At 37.8% G+C, this 14,941-nt stretch overlaps 1 protein-coding gene across 4 annotated transcripts in view; it reads left to right on the plus strand.

Moving 5' to 3' along the window:
- The window catches only part of ALG6 (ALG6 alpha-1,3-glucosyltransferase), a 56,277-nt gene that overhangs the window by 23,243 nt on the left and 18,093 nt on the right, over positions 1-14,941 (plus strand). For all 4 annotated transcript variants that reach the window (XM_044429895.1, XM_044429892.1, XM_044429893.1 and 1 more), the window contains exons 6-11: positions 2,083-2,165; positions 3,873-3,937; positions 4,883-5,068; positions 5,560-5,695; positions 7,352-7,437; positions 7,754-7,838. In XM_044429895.1, coding sequence (XP_044285830.1) covers positions 2,083-2,165; positions 3,873-3,937; positions 4,883-5,068; positions 5,560-5,695; positions 7,352-7,437; positions 7,754-7,838 — 641 coding nt within the window. The remainder of the gene's footprint in view (positions 1-2,082; positions 2,166-3,872; positions 3,938-4,882; positions 5,069-5,559; positions 5,696-7,351; positions 7,438-7,753; positions 7,839-14,941) is intronic.

Consider the following 14,941-nt stretch of genomic DNA (forward strand, 5'->3'; position numbering starts at 1 on the left):
TTTATAGCTTAACCAGATGGAAAAAAGAGAAAGCGATTGTTTTCACAAGCATATTAATTGGTACTTAATGTGGTGGTTAATGAAGAAAAATATAGACAGCAATGTCACAAGTTACTTACCTGACAGCCTAAATAACACGTCCATTAGTTTATGTCCAGTCTTCCTTTGCTTCACAGGACAGAGTGAAGTCCTGTAGAAATCCCTTAGGATGTTGTTGTTGATTACCCTGGGCAGAACCAGACACTCCTCCACACCACCTCTTGTGCTGGCCACAAACCTTTCCATCTGGCCTCTAGTAATTGATTATATTTTAAAAATCACTAGAATCAAATTACCCTTGAAATGGCCTTTAATAATGCTCAAATCAACACGCTTGACATACCGTTGATGTACCAACCAATATAATGGATAGACATTCTTTTAACAATAGCCATTAAAGTAGTGTATCAGGGTTACAAAATTCAGTACAGTTACATGTTGACCATTAGTTTTACACATTTTAGAAAATTCTCTTTGTGTGATGCATTCACAGCTAAAAGGCCTTGTCAAAGAAATTAGAATGTAGGAGACTCAGAGAACAATTGGAATCGTGTTTTGTCATTAAGTCCTGATGATTCTTGACACCACCCATTCCACAAGTAGGGTCTTTATTTGGCAAATGATATTTTGTCAATTTGTCTAATCTGGGAATATTATGATTTGAGCAAACCGAAGTTTGCCCACAAACCAGGGTGGCTTGCAGTTTTGTCTGAATAATCTTTGGGTCTTAGCCTTCTAAAACATCACATAAGCATATGAAACAAGGCAATGTTTCTTACTGGATCTACGCATCTCAGTAATTTGTATTCAAGTCAGTGCTTTTTAATTTGTCCATAAATAATTTGGGTTTAGGGAAGAGTAGGCAGGAAGCTATGTTTGCTGATGACACTAAATTATTTAGTGTAGTTAAAACAAAAAGGAACAGCTCCAAAAGTTTATCTCTGATGTGAGGAAATGGACATTAACATGACAAATGTGGTCCAATGTAGGCAAGTGTAAAGTGGTATACACTGAGGCAAAAAATCCAGTCTTCATGTTTATGCTGATCAAGTCTGAGGTGACCAAACAGAATCTTTAGGTTGTAATGGACATAGCCTGATAAAAGCATCAACCCAGCATGTATGGCTGCTGTGAAAAAGGTAAATTCTAGGTTTGGGTTCATCAGGAGATTAAGCTGAAATAAAACTGCAAGTAGTATGCTCTGGTCCAGCACAGCTACTTATACCTAGCGAAGACAGTTGATTTGCAAACTAGTTAACAACATGCCACTGGGTTAATAGCCCCCATCCCATCTTGTTGATTTTTTGTTTTTCTCCTTTTTTCTTTAACTTATGTACCCAAATAATAGAATTTTGTGTCATTTGGTTCTCCAGTATTTTAAACATTACTCGTGCCAATAAACTGATGCTCTACAAGTTAAAAGAAATGTCAAGGTTAACTTGTTGCAGCTTGGAGTTTTAGGCTTCAGTTCTGCAGAGTACTGAGCATTCAATCTTCAAATCCTATGTTTATTTAACCATTTAAAATCACATTTACTTCAATGGAATAGAAGCACTCTGTGTGCAATATTGCAGAGTTGGCTTTTAATTCACTAAATTCAGGCATATTTGGCTCATTTTTACATGTAACTGAAGGAAGTGAGTTAAAAAAGCAAGAAAGCAATCCATTAAAAGATTTCAAAATTGTTCCATGAGCAAGCAATTCATTTTTAGATGGGTATATGAACAATTCCTGGGATTACTACTTTAAACATGCCATAATACTTTTAAATATATTTCAGTGGACAGAGTAGTACTGGACTAATGTTCTTGTGGTTGTAACTGCTTAGTGACTTTTTAAAAACTCTTTTTAAAGAGTTCTCTGTTGTTCTGTAAGACCACAATTATTAAGCAGAATGGTCTAGAACTAGAATCAGGCCTACTATATGAAAAGTATGTGACTAATGCCTGAATTTCTGACACATAGTGTTTGGTCTTGGGTGACTTTTGTATTACAAAAAGTTCAAAAATTCATTTGATTCTTATATATATTTTGATCTTGCAGTTCTTGTTGCTGATTTGCTAATTTACATACCTGCAGTAATTTTGTATTGCTGCTGTTTGAGAGAGACCTCAACTAAAAACAAGGTTGGCTTTTTTTCTTTTTACATTTCTTTGTAAAATTGTTTTGTTCTTAGGTGGAATGCAGGGATGCTACAATATCAGATTATATGTTCTGCTTACAGACAGTTATTAATAATTAGTCCATTTAACATTTAAAAAGAGGAGTTACTAGAATCCCTCACAGGAACTGCTAGTAATGTATAAATTGGCTTATTTATACATGGGAATGGTGAAGGTGAAATATGTAGCATAATCCAAAGTATGTTTACTCAGATGTAAATCCCATTGAAAATATTCAGCAGTACCATGGTGCTAATGTTATAGATGCTGTGCAAGCATCAGTTTCCACTACCACAACATCAATAGTGCTAGTACCATGACACCATTTGCTCCCTCCCCTAAAGATCAGTAGAATTTAGTTCCACTTAATTGGATGGGATTATAGCTTTTGTTACTTATTCAACTTTTTTTCACTCACTTTTTGTTAAAATGCTCACAGCTGCATACTGCATAGTTAAATGTTAACATACAAAATAACAGATACAGTGGTACCTCGGCTCACGAACGCCTCAGTTCACAACCAAATCGGATCGCGAACAGAAATTTCAGGAAAATTTTTCCTCAGGTCGCGAACTCCGCATCGGGTGACGATCGTGATTGTGACCATCTTCCCTGCACGGGCAAGATCACAGTCATGCTTGGGGGGGAAATGGCTGCGATCGTGCCCGTCTCCCCCCAAGTATGCCCACGATCGCGCCTGTCTCCCACTCGAGTGCACCTGCGATCGTGCCCATCTTCCCTGTGATTAAAAAAAAATTACATTTAACCTTATGGGGAAATTTGACTTGGCTCACAACTAATTTGGGTTGCAACCAGAGTCGTGGAACAGATTAAATTTGTGAGCCAAGGTACCACTGTAGAAGAAAGGGTAGAAAAATGGCTAACAGTTTAATATGTAAGGGACATTTTTAAAAAATCACACCATGGCAGAAAGTTTGTTGAAGTGGGAGTAAAGGATTTTTCTGGATAGAGGGTGAAAAGAGTCCAGAGAAAGGCCTTTCCCAGGCTCTGACAAAATATACCAGTTTTAATATACACTATTAAGGGATGTAATTTGCATGGCAAAAGTATGAGAGCAGGATTGAACAATTCCTACTTATTTTATAAAATATACAGAAATTTTCACAAGATCAGTAAAAAAAGACACTGATAGTACAAATGTATCTGCTCAGATAGAAATCTGATTGAATTCACTGAGTAAGTGGTTATAAGTGTTGGCAAGAGGCGGACATCCTCTACAGTACATCTTAGAATCTTAGAATTACAGTAGATCTTAGAATAAGTTCATTGTGGTGAAGATAAAATTTTAGTTTTACTTGCACTTTAGACTTTGTTTTGTCCAAGACAAAGCAGGTCAGCATATCTTAATGTGGCTGGAGGTGTATGTACTGAACATATTTTCAGTTCATGCACCCACATTCCTAACATTCAGACATTTAAATATATTCTTGACCTAACTAAACTAATTGCATTTTGTACAGTAATAAAACATATATTGGTGCAGTAATACAGTGGACTTTAGCGTTACCTTACTTGCATCATTTTAGATGGCAGAAGTGAAATAGTTTGGCCTAAACTAGTCATATTTTTTTTTTCTAGGGCACAATAACCTATCACAAAATTAGCTGGGCTTTTTATATGTTAAATGTGTTTTTTAAATTTCTTTCTCAGATTTCTAGTTCTCTCTGCATATTGCTTTATCCAGGACTCATTCTGATTGACTATGGACACTTTCAGTATCCTTGTACCATTATAAGAAATCAGATCTTTACATATTACCAATGCAATTGATTCTCTAATATATAAATATTAATAAATAAGATCAATGAAAAAGACACTGATAGTGCAATCTGTGTCTACTCAGATGTAAATCTGATTGAATTCAATGAGTTGTAGGTATAGGATCTCAGCTTTAGGAACATATCTGTGCCCAGTTACCTGAGAATAAGCTCCACTGAATATAGTGCAACTTACTTCTGGGAAAGTATGTATCAGACTATGCTATTGCATGTGGGTTTATGGATTATGCATCTATAGTTATTACATAAACTAATGTTTTTTTCTTATGCAGAATGTGTTGCTTCATGTTCATTTAATGTGAAGTAACTGGGAATTCACTTGAATGAATTCTTCTAGATGACTGAAACACAAGTTATATGTATGAAACCACCATCACAGTTAAAGCACTACATACCATCTGGCATTGCCTCAAAATACAGCTCAGCTGGAGGCCATTTATAGGCTCTAGTGTGAGGTATCAGTCAATCTACATTTATTGCCATTTAAGAAAAACTGACCAAACTGCCCATCATCATGATAATTGCAGCTGGCCATGGACAGACCATGCATTTCAGGGTCTTTTAAAATGCAAGTTAGCAGTGTAGAAGCTACTGCATTGGCAATGCTTTGCTTGGAACTTTGGTAATAAAATAGTAAGAAAGATCATGTAAGAGGCAAAGTGATGAGTGATTATCAGTATTAGAGAATTCAGGATACAATCCAGGCAGTATTAAGTACTCTCAAGTTACATTGACTTCTTTGGAAGGACTATTAAGTATTGTTAAACTTTCATGCATAGGCAAATCAGTACTGGTAACAGCAGGAGGCCATATGAAGCACTGCTGTTATTTATTCTTTATAACCTAGCTCTCTATGAAATTTTATCCTTAACATAAAAACATATATAATTCTGTGAGCCTTGGTTTTGCATTGTGGGGAGTAATTTGTTTTTCTTATGATTTGGATATTTTGGGGTCAATTGCATTTTGTTTAGCCATAAACTACAAACAAATGGAGCTCTACCATTCTTTGCCCTTCTTCTGCTATCTGCTGGGAAAGTGCTTCAAAAAAGGCCTGATGGGGAAGGGGTGAGTATCTTTAAAATGGCCCTGGAATGCACTTAGGCAGACTTGCCTTGGGAATTTGTGCATGTCATTCATTTCTTGATTAAGCTTTTGGAGAAGGGATTCATGTCATTATAATTCTTTACTCTCCCTCCCCCAGTAGAAAATGTTTTGCCTAAGTCATTAAATAACATACTAAATAGTTTTAAGAGTGTCCATCGTGTATCAAAATACACACAACTATCTTTTCTCTTCAACACCTGTCATTAGTTAAGCACAGGTCACAAATGGACAACCAGATTTAGAAGATAAGAGTTTTGCATTTTTAACTTAAAACTATATATATATTACAGTTTCCTTATCCCTGATCTCGTCTGCTGGTAGATTCCCCACTTTAGATTATCTATTCAAATTGGTTTCAAATTTGAAAGTGCAGAAACATTTCTTATTTTCTTTTATGTTATCTCTTATTTTTCTTGTTCAATGCATGGATTAATATATTCTTTTTCTTACAGGTTCTTTTTGTTAATGAAACTGGGGGTTACTGTAGTTGTTTCTTTTGCTCTTTGTTGGCTCCCGTTTTGTACAGATGTCAAACATATTTTGCAAGTGCTCAGAAGACTCTTTCCAGTTGATCGAGGGCTGTTTGAGGTATGCCTCATGCCCCCCTTCACACACACACCAAGCTTCTTGTAAATGTTTTATATTTTTAGCTCCCTTGAGAAACCTTCACTTTGACCCTTAGGGATTTCATGTGGAAGATACACCAGAAGGGTAGTAATATGATCTCGCTTCTCTGACCATCATATCTTGCCAGTTATTTAATCCAGTGTTTAACCCCTAGCTCAGCTGGCATCTTCCAGGATATTATACAAATAGACAACATTTATCCCATCGTCAGATCTATAGTTCAGACACACATTTTTCCATTCAAATAAATTCCATAGTAATTAACAATGTCCTTGCACAATATTATCTAAAGGATCTAAAACATGAATTAAATCCATTCTAGGTTTTCTTGTTTCTATTCCAGAATATTCATTGGCTTAATGCATGAATGTTATATGCTTGAAAAGACATTAAGAGCCCTGATTTGCTAAGCTGGAAAGCTACACTTTGCTTTGTTGAAGGTGTTAAGCATAAAGTAGATGGTTTTATTATGGAGATAACATTTATTAACTGGTTTGCACTGGAGAGAGAGAACTAGAGATTTAACTCTGCAGCAGAATTGCTTTGGAAAACTGCTAACATCCACAACAGCAGTACTGGTGCATTTGGAAGAAAAAAAATTGAGATCTTATTCCCCACTTGCATGTTACAAAATTGCATAAAGTGTGCTGTATATAGAAATTCACAAGCCAAAGAACTGTCATCTTCTTTGGTTTGTTTACAGTGTCGGCCTGTTTTTACCTATTGCTAGGCTTTAGTGAGGTTAATCTATGTTTTATAAGATCACATCCTTTCCCCACATCGTTACACATGTGGGTTTAATGTTAAATGAAGTATTTTAGGAGCTAGTAGAGGAACAACTTATTTGGATATTAAGCCAAATAACTATGTAAGCAATACACAGTAAGTTTAGACTGGTGTTCCTGTTGCAGGTTCTTTGCATTGGTTCCCATTTACAAATGCTGATAGTTGTAAAACTTGGTGGTTATTGGGAAGGCATCTTCTGTGCTCGTGCATGCTGCCAGGCACTTGTCACCTCCAGCAAATTTGCAGTGTGTGTTCTGTATGCTTGTAAGTGAATAGGGAGGAGTAGCTCAGTTGTTGGTTGTAGCTTTCTTGCTGTTATGTCTACACAGCTGTGATTGAAGCAGCTGTTTAGGGATGAGTTTCATGAGCATGCTAGCTGTGCGGTTACAAATTTAATTTGGAAAGTGATCCTAGCACAACTGCTAATGTCTTTAGACTTCTTGATTTATTAGGGGTTAACTCTGTCACTGCTAGCAACTAGTAAGCTGAGCTAAATATGTTCTAGTAACAGAATAGTGGCAAAGTATAGTGTGGTTTTGCATGTGGAGAAAAGTTTCATCTTTATCTTAAAAAAGCCCCAACCTGATAATGTCAATTTGTGATTTTTATAACATTCATGATCTATGGGTTCCTTTTTTCAAAAATACAGTTACTGTTAATTGAAGATTTGTCTTAATCCAATGTTGTCCATGATTTTGAATCAGGGTCATACTGATGCATTTCATCTCAGATTCAGATATTCATCCATGTGAAAGGCTTCTACCATTCAACTAATAATGCCCACTGCTGCCACCACAAAAAAATAATGCATTATGTTAAATATATTTTCAGGATAAAGTAGCCAATATTTGGTGTACTATAAGTGTCATTTTCAAGATAAAGGCAGCTCTGTCAGCAGAAACCCAACTTAAACTAAGGTAAGTGAGAGCAAGAGAACCTGAACTGCATGCCTGAAAGAATTGCAACAGAGTATTTTAAAATAATGTAAATATTCAAATTCTGTATAGAAATATGATTTAAATACTTGGTGTTTCATACAGCTGCTGTTTATTTAAGAGTTTGTGAGTATAAATCAGCAACTTTAATTCTCTTCAGTAAATGTGAAAGTTTATATATACCAGCTATTCCTAAATAATTCAAGTCTGATTCAGCCTTGTTCAGGTCTTTGAGAAGGTGAACTCAGTGTCATTGAAATCAATATTTTAATAAAATTGTTAAATTATTTTATTTTAGCTTTGTTTTAACATTCCTGACCATACTTCCCAGTTGCATTAAACTTGCTCTCCAACCTTCTCTCAAAGGATTTAAATATGGCTTGGTAAGTATATGACAGAAATTCTACATTTAAAGTTTGTAAGTTTTGAAATAAATATAAAATTTACCTTTCTTTAAATTATTTTGAAATTTATTTTAAAATTATAAATTAAATTTATTGTATGTTTAAATTACAAATATATATGTATTTATCTGTCTTTCTTCATCCTTATTATTCTGGATAGAAAGAGGTGGGGAGGGGAGGAAAATTAAAAAATAGAGTAAAGGAAGGGCAGTTACTAACAATTATTAGAGACTCAGTCTATATGACTCAAAATATCTAACCCTCTTAATGAAGTGATTCAAAAGATGCCTGTCTTCTGAGTTGCCAGAGGTGCTCCATCTCAGGATGGAGCTGTCTGTCTTCTTTTTTTCCTTCTCTGTATAGCAAAGCAACATGATGTGGCATGTCCTCAATCTTTATAGTTGAAACCATTCTTCCATCAGAATTACCTTAAGGCTCTTTGGTTACTGTATTCTTCCTACATGGATTTCTTTAAGTTTGGTCACTTAAAAAAAAGGGATAGAGATGATGTTGAAGCCACATAGCATACACAGAACAAGCGGAATATGTATTTAGAATAATCTTTTAAATATGGAATGGGGCCTTGTAAGCCACTTAGTTCAACTTCCTGCTCAGTAACAGGAAATTAGGAGTTACAGCATACCTAGCAGATGGTTGTTTCAACTTCTGCCTAGAGACTTCCAGTGAGGGCCAGCCAACCACTTCTCTCAGTAATTGTTTTCAGTGTTCAACTACTCTTTCCATCAGTACGTTTTGCCTAATGTTCAGTCCAAATCTACCCTTCCTTAATTAAGCTCACTAAATCTAGAACACAGCCTTGTCCAGTTTTATTGGATAAGTTTAAGTTGGTACAGCTTAAGGATGTTGACAAGATGCTTGGACAGGTTCATGCAACCACCTCTGTACTGGATCCTTGCCCCTCCTGGCTTACAACATTCAGTAAGGAAGGAACATCCAGTTGGACCAGGGAGATGATTAATGCCTTCTTGCAAGAGGGAGTGGTCCCATGCTGCCTTGAGGAGGCGATGGTGAGACCACTTCTGAAGGTATCTTCCCTTGACCTAGAAGACTTTAATAACTTTGGGCCAGTGGCTAGTATCCATTTCCTGGGCAAGGTTCAAATGAGGGTGGTTGTCAATCAACTCCAGACACTCATGGATGAGACTGATTATTTGGATCCTTTTCAGTTGGGGTTCAGGCCTGGTTTTCACACAGAAACAGCCTTGGTCCCCTGTATGATTATCTGTGCTGTTGATACTTCTGAACCTTTCAGTGGCTTTTGATACCACAGATGATGGTATCCATCTGGGGCAACTCTCTGACTTTGGCATAGGAGACACTGCATTGTATGGTTCTGCTTCTTCTTGGAGAGCCATCCCCAGAAGGTAGTGCTTGGAGAATATTATTCAACCCCTTAGATCTGTCACCATGGAGTTCCTCAGGGATCTGTTCTGTCCACCATGCTATTTAACATCTACATGAAACTGCTGAGTGGGGTCATTGAGAGTTTTGCAGTGCATTGCCATCAGTATGCTTATTGCACACAGCTCTCTTTCTCCTATTCATCATCCGCAGGTGAGGCTGTGGATGTATTAAACCAGTATCTGGCTGCAACATTGGACTGGATGAGGGTTAAAAAACTGAAACTCAGACCAAACAAGACTGAGATGCATTTGGTGGGTGGTTCCTTTGATGGGATGGAGGGTATTCAACTTGCGTTCCCCCTGAAGGAGCAGGTTCCTAGCTTGGGTGGGCTTCTTCATCCATTTTTGCCACTTGACGCTTAGCTGGCCTCAGTGGCTCTGAGTGCCTTCTATCAGCTTCAGCCAGTGGCATAGCTGTGCCCCTATCTGGACAGGGTTTGCTTGGCTTCAGTAATCTGTGTTACGGTAATCTATTACTGCAATGCATCCTATGAAGAGACAGTGCAGAAACTGCAGCTTGTGCAAAATACGGCAGGCAGATTAGTAACCAGGACTCATAGGTCCAAACATATAAGACTGGGTCCAGCATATTTGCATTGGTTGTCTGTTTGCTTCCTGGCTCGACTCAAGGTGGATTTAACCTATATTGTCTTACATGGCTTGGGACTGCAGTAACTGTTGGGGTGCCTGTCCCAACCATGATCTCCTTGGACACTATGCTCAACCTCTAGAGCCTTCCTCTGAGTGCCAACCTCAAGGAAAGTTTGGTTGGTTGCAACAAGGACTTGTTCTGTGGTGCCCCTTGTCTTTGGAACAGCTTTCTCACTGTGGTCCACCTGGCATCAAAATTGTCATCTTTTTGGTACCAGGTTAAGATAGCTCTTTTCCAAGGCCTCGAAAGACTTACCTGGCCAGCCAGATGCTAGAGGGGATTACCCATCACAGGTGTTTTATGGAGTCATTCTTTGTTACGCTTTGTTTTAACTGTTTTTAACTTTTTAATGTTATGTCTGCTTTTAGTATCTTTTTATTGTCTGTTTGATGTATTGTAAATCACCCAGACAGTTTTGGCTGTGGAGCAGTATAGGAATGAAATGAATCATCATCATCATCTAGTCCTGCCCTCTGGGACAGCACAGAACAACCTTTTTGCTATCATATCCCTCTTCAGTCTATTCTTCTCCAGGTTAAATATCCTCAGTTCTTTATCTGTAGGACTTGTTTTCACTACCCCAAATAGCTTTCATTGTTTTCCTCTGAACCTACTACATTTAAGTACACTGGTACCTCAGTTCATGAACTTAATTCATTCCATGATTCTGGTCGTGAACCGAATTGGTTATGAACCAAGTCAAATTTCCCCATAAGGTTCAATATAAATAAGTTTAATCCGTTCTGAACCATATGTAATTTTTTTAAACTACAAAAATATGAAACAAAGTACAATGCAGTACAGTATGAAGAGAGAGAACACTAACCTTGCTTGAGGCGACTTCTGGTATGGAGAACAGGAAGGTGGGTGGGGAGGAGGTTATTGTTTGGAGAGTGAGTCTGTGACCGCGATCTCAACCACATGTCAGAGCGGGGAAGATGGCCACGTTCGTGTTCATGTGGGGAAGATGGCCGTGATCATGTTCATCACCTGATGTGAAGTTCATGAACAGAAGCAAAATTTTGCCAAACTTTCTGTTCATGAACCAAATTGTTCGCTAACAGAAGTGTTTGTGAACCAAGGTATTACTGTAAACAAGCATAGAAAGAAGGTTGCATAATAAGGTTGCTTACCAGTAACTGTTCTTTGAGTGACCACCTGCATATTTACATATATGGGTGCTGCACCTGTGCAGTGCCTCCGTTCAGGAATATTCTCCTAGCTAAGCCTAGAATTTTTGGTGGAAGCCCTGCCTTCTCCCTTTTTAGTATAAATAGGCGGGGCTCATGCCATTTGCTCAGTCTTTATGGAGACCAATGTTTGTCCTGTTACAATTTCTAATTAAAAATTTAAAACATTGCATACAGTATCTTTGTGGATCTTGTAGGCAGCTGTGAAAAACCTAGCATAACAAACTATGAGCTACACATTGGTGCCTATAAGAAGCTTCCTGGCAACCTCAGGATCAGATCTGTCTGGCCACCTTCTAAACAGGTGGGAAATAAACTTGGCACATATTTCTAGATAAAACCAGCAGTAAAAAATAACATGTTCAATTGTTTCAAGCTCTCCAACACCACAAAGGCAAACCCTCTCTGCCATTGGCATCTTGCAATATTTCTCCTCCAAGACCACAGAGGGGAGTGCTCGCCATCTTTGCAAGAAAGAAGACCCTTTGAAAAGTGGGATATATTCAAGAGTGATAAATAAGGTGCTGTGGAAACAAAGTTTCTGGTGTTCTCCCATGCCAGAAAATTTGGTATTCTCCTGATGTCACATTGCTGCTCAGTATCTAACACTCTCTGTTTAGTAATTGCTGTTGCCTGATCTAGTCCCATCACTAAAAGAGTCCGTGGCGAGACTTCTACAGATGTGAATTTTAGGAGGATTGCAGATAGGCAGGACAATTGAAAACAGTCCTGAAGGGTTAATGAAGTGAGTCTTTGGGGGCAATAGTTTAATCTAAGCCAGAATGCAATAGAGGAGAGGCTTACCCTAGCCTCTATTTTAATCAGTCCTGATTCTAGGCACATACCAGCATTAGAAACGCAGCTAGGCATACGAAAAATTGCCCATAGAAATTTTGATTGAACTTTTTCTAATGGGGCAAAACTAGAGGATATTGGGCCTTAGAGAGTCTCATAGAGGAGTTGTGGTAATATTTTGGCCTGAAAAAGTTTGATAGCAGCAGGGCTATACTATCCTCCATTGGTACAGAAAAATCTTACTATAGTCTGAGCCAATCTTTGGGCCAGCATGGCCACATATTCACGGTGGGCATTCCTTGTTCCTGAGGCTTGCAACAGCACCCCTAAATGCTTAAAGCATGTAACTTGCTCTACTCTATGTCCATTGACACTCCAGACCCTGATTTTGGGTCTTTTCCCAAAGGTCATAATCTTAGTTTTTTGATAGTTGATCTCCAGCATGTTCTCGTTACAAAAGAGACTAAATGCCTGCAGAGCCCTCCTAAGACCTACAGCAGTTCTGGAAAGTAACATGATGTCATCGGCACATAGGACTGCAGGAATCTTTCTTTCTGCTAGCTTGGGGAAGAGTATGTTGAGATTATTTAGCCATTTAATTACATCATTAATGTAAAAGGTGAATAGCAGTGGTGCCAGTACACATCCTTGTTTCACGCCTTTTTAAGTTCTGATAGAATCAGTGAGATGGCCCATCTTAATACATCTAACTTTCAAAGAATTTTAATTTATCTAACAAATGGCTGGCATAGAGTTTGCCAATCAGGCTGAGCAGGCTGATTGGTCTGTAGTTAGCTGGATCATTCCTCTTCCCTTTCTTGAAAATTGATATTATAATTGCCTGTCATAATTCCTTTGGAATATGCTCAGAGTGGTCAATGTATGTAAACAGTGAAGCCAAAAAGGGTGCCCACCAGTCAATGTTATTTTTCAGAAGTTCTGGTGGAATGTTACCAATACCTGGGGCTTTTCCTCACATACGTTGGTCAATCAGAGACTTGATTTCTTTAGTGGAAATTGGAGGCCATTCAGGAAAGTCCGCTAAGATCTGTAAAAGGAGTTTGTAAACACTTTTGGCATATATCTTCCTAAATTGTGTTTCCCAGATAGCAGGTCCAATTATAGAATCTAGAGAAGAATGCAACATGTAATTTGCTTCTAAATCATTGTTTAAAATCTGGGGCCAAGACAGAAGGCACTTAAAGGACTATGATCCATAGGTGGACTTGTTAGGAGCCTGGCACAGTGCAGTTGCCTCTAAAGTATCCCAGATTTCTTGAGATGGCATCAGTGTTGTATTTATGTGCTGTCAAGTCATCTCCAACTTATGTCATCTCCAAAATGTCCTATCCATGACATCCCTGCTTAGCTGTTCTAAATTCAAGGCTGTGGCTTCCTTTATGGAGTCAGTCCATCTCTTCTTTCATCTTTTCTTCTGCTTTGGCTTTCACTAGCAGATGGCATCAGTAGGACTTATAAACCAAATTGTTAATATTGCAGATGCAGAAAGGGAAGCCACATCACTGTCTTCATAGAGGCCTATTTTGAATCTCTGTCACCGCATATTGGTGTCCTGAACACTCTGTTGCCTTGCATATGACCTATGCTAAACACAGAAACAGCCAATCAGATAATAAAGGCATCCTTGTTTCTTCTTCGTGGTCTCTGTGCATCACACATCTGGGTGCTGTGCCTGTGTAGTGTCTAAGTTTGGGAAGATTCTCCTAGCATAACATTTTTGGCGGGACCCCTGCCTGTTTGCACTAGGAATGAAAGGGTTCACTTTCAACTGCTGTCGTTCACTGTGATATGGGTCTCTCCTAGCTTCAACTTTACTGCAGTTTTTCAGTCTCACCATCTTACAACTTCATGAAATTTCTTTGACCTTTTATACCCCTTTCAACTTTATTCCTCCCTTATACTTCTCTTCTAATATTCCCCCTCAAAAAGAAAAAAAAAAGTACATTGTCACTCTTATCCTATTCTTCTACCATTTTACCTCAACTTTGTTCTCTTTCTTTGCTCGATGGCTCAGAGACCAGCTTTCCAAAAGTATACAAATTGTGGTGTCAAAATGCTGTGTACCGATGGCCACTCACTTTGCCTTTTATGCCTCAGTGAGGGACACCATGTTGTTAAGTGTCCTCACAGCCGGGTCTTTATGAAGCAGGTCAAGAAGAACAGAGAAGGCTGCTTTAAAATGAAGCTTTGGGACAGGGCTCTCAAGGCTGAAAAATTCACAAGTTTTTTGATGATTTAAATACACAAGTTTTGAGATTTATATGGCAAAAGAAGAAATCAAGGATTGAGTTAAAAATGCTCCAGGAGGCTAAAGGGAATGGGGGCTTTGGTCTTCCTGACTGATTGTTGTGTTATCAAGCATGTGTTTTAATGTGGTTAAAAGAATGGATAACATTAAGAAACAAAAGAATTTTATATCTTGAAGGACATGATTTACAAATGGGATGACATGCTTTTATGTGGTAGGAGAAATGTAAGACACACAGTTACTTTCTAAACTATTATATTAGGAATTCATTGATGTTGGTCTTGGAAAAATTAAAGATAAAACTTTATACTTAAGATGCCGAGATGGCTTTCTCCTATGGAAGACCTTGTATATCCAAATGCATTGAACTTTAACATGATTGTGAGGTATAATGATATCTTAGGTAATGGTGGAAAACTGAAACCAAATCAAGAACAGGGTATTGATCTTTCTTGGTGGCAACAGGTACAAATACAATCAAGACATGCTAAAGATTATAGAATGTATGGTTTTTATAAAGAACAAACAATGGTTGACCAAGTAGTTTTAAAATCAGATGAAAAAATGATTAAAATATTATATAATTTTCTTTTGCATATGAAAATGGAAGATGAACAAGTTAAGAAAACTATGATTAACATGGGCACAAAATTTTGGATATAGTATTGAGCTCCAGAAATGTCGAAAGTTGTGGGAAAGAAATATTAAGATAAATTTAGCAACTTCATATAAAGAAACTCTTTATAAAATTT

Source organism: Varanus komodoensis, unplaced genomic scaffold (assembly GCF_004798865.1).
Source record: "Varanus komodoensis strain SLA01 unplaced genomic scaffold, ASM479886v1 scaffold20_1, whole genome shotgun sequence".
In the NCBI taxonomy this organism is placed as follows: Eukaryota; Metazoa; Chordata; class Lepidosauria; order Squamata; family Varanidae; genus Varanus; species Varanus komodoensis.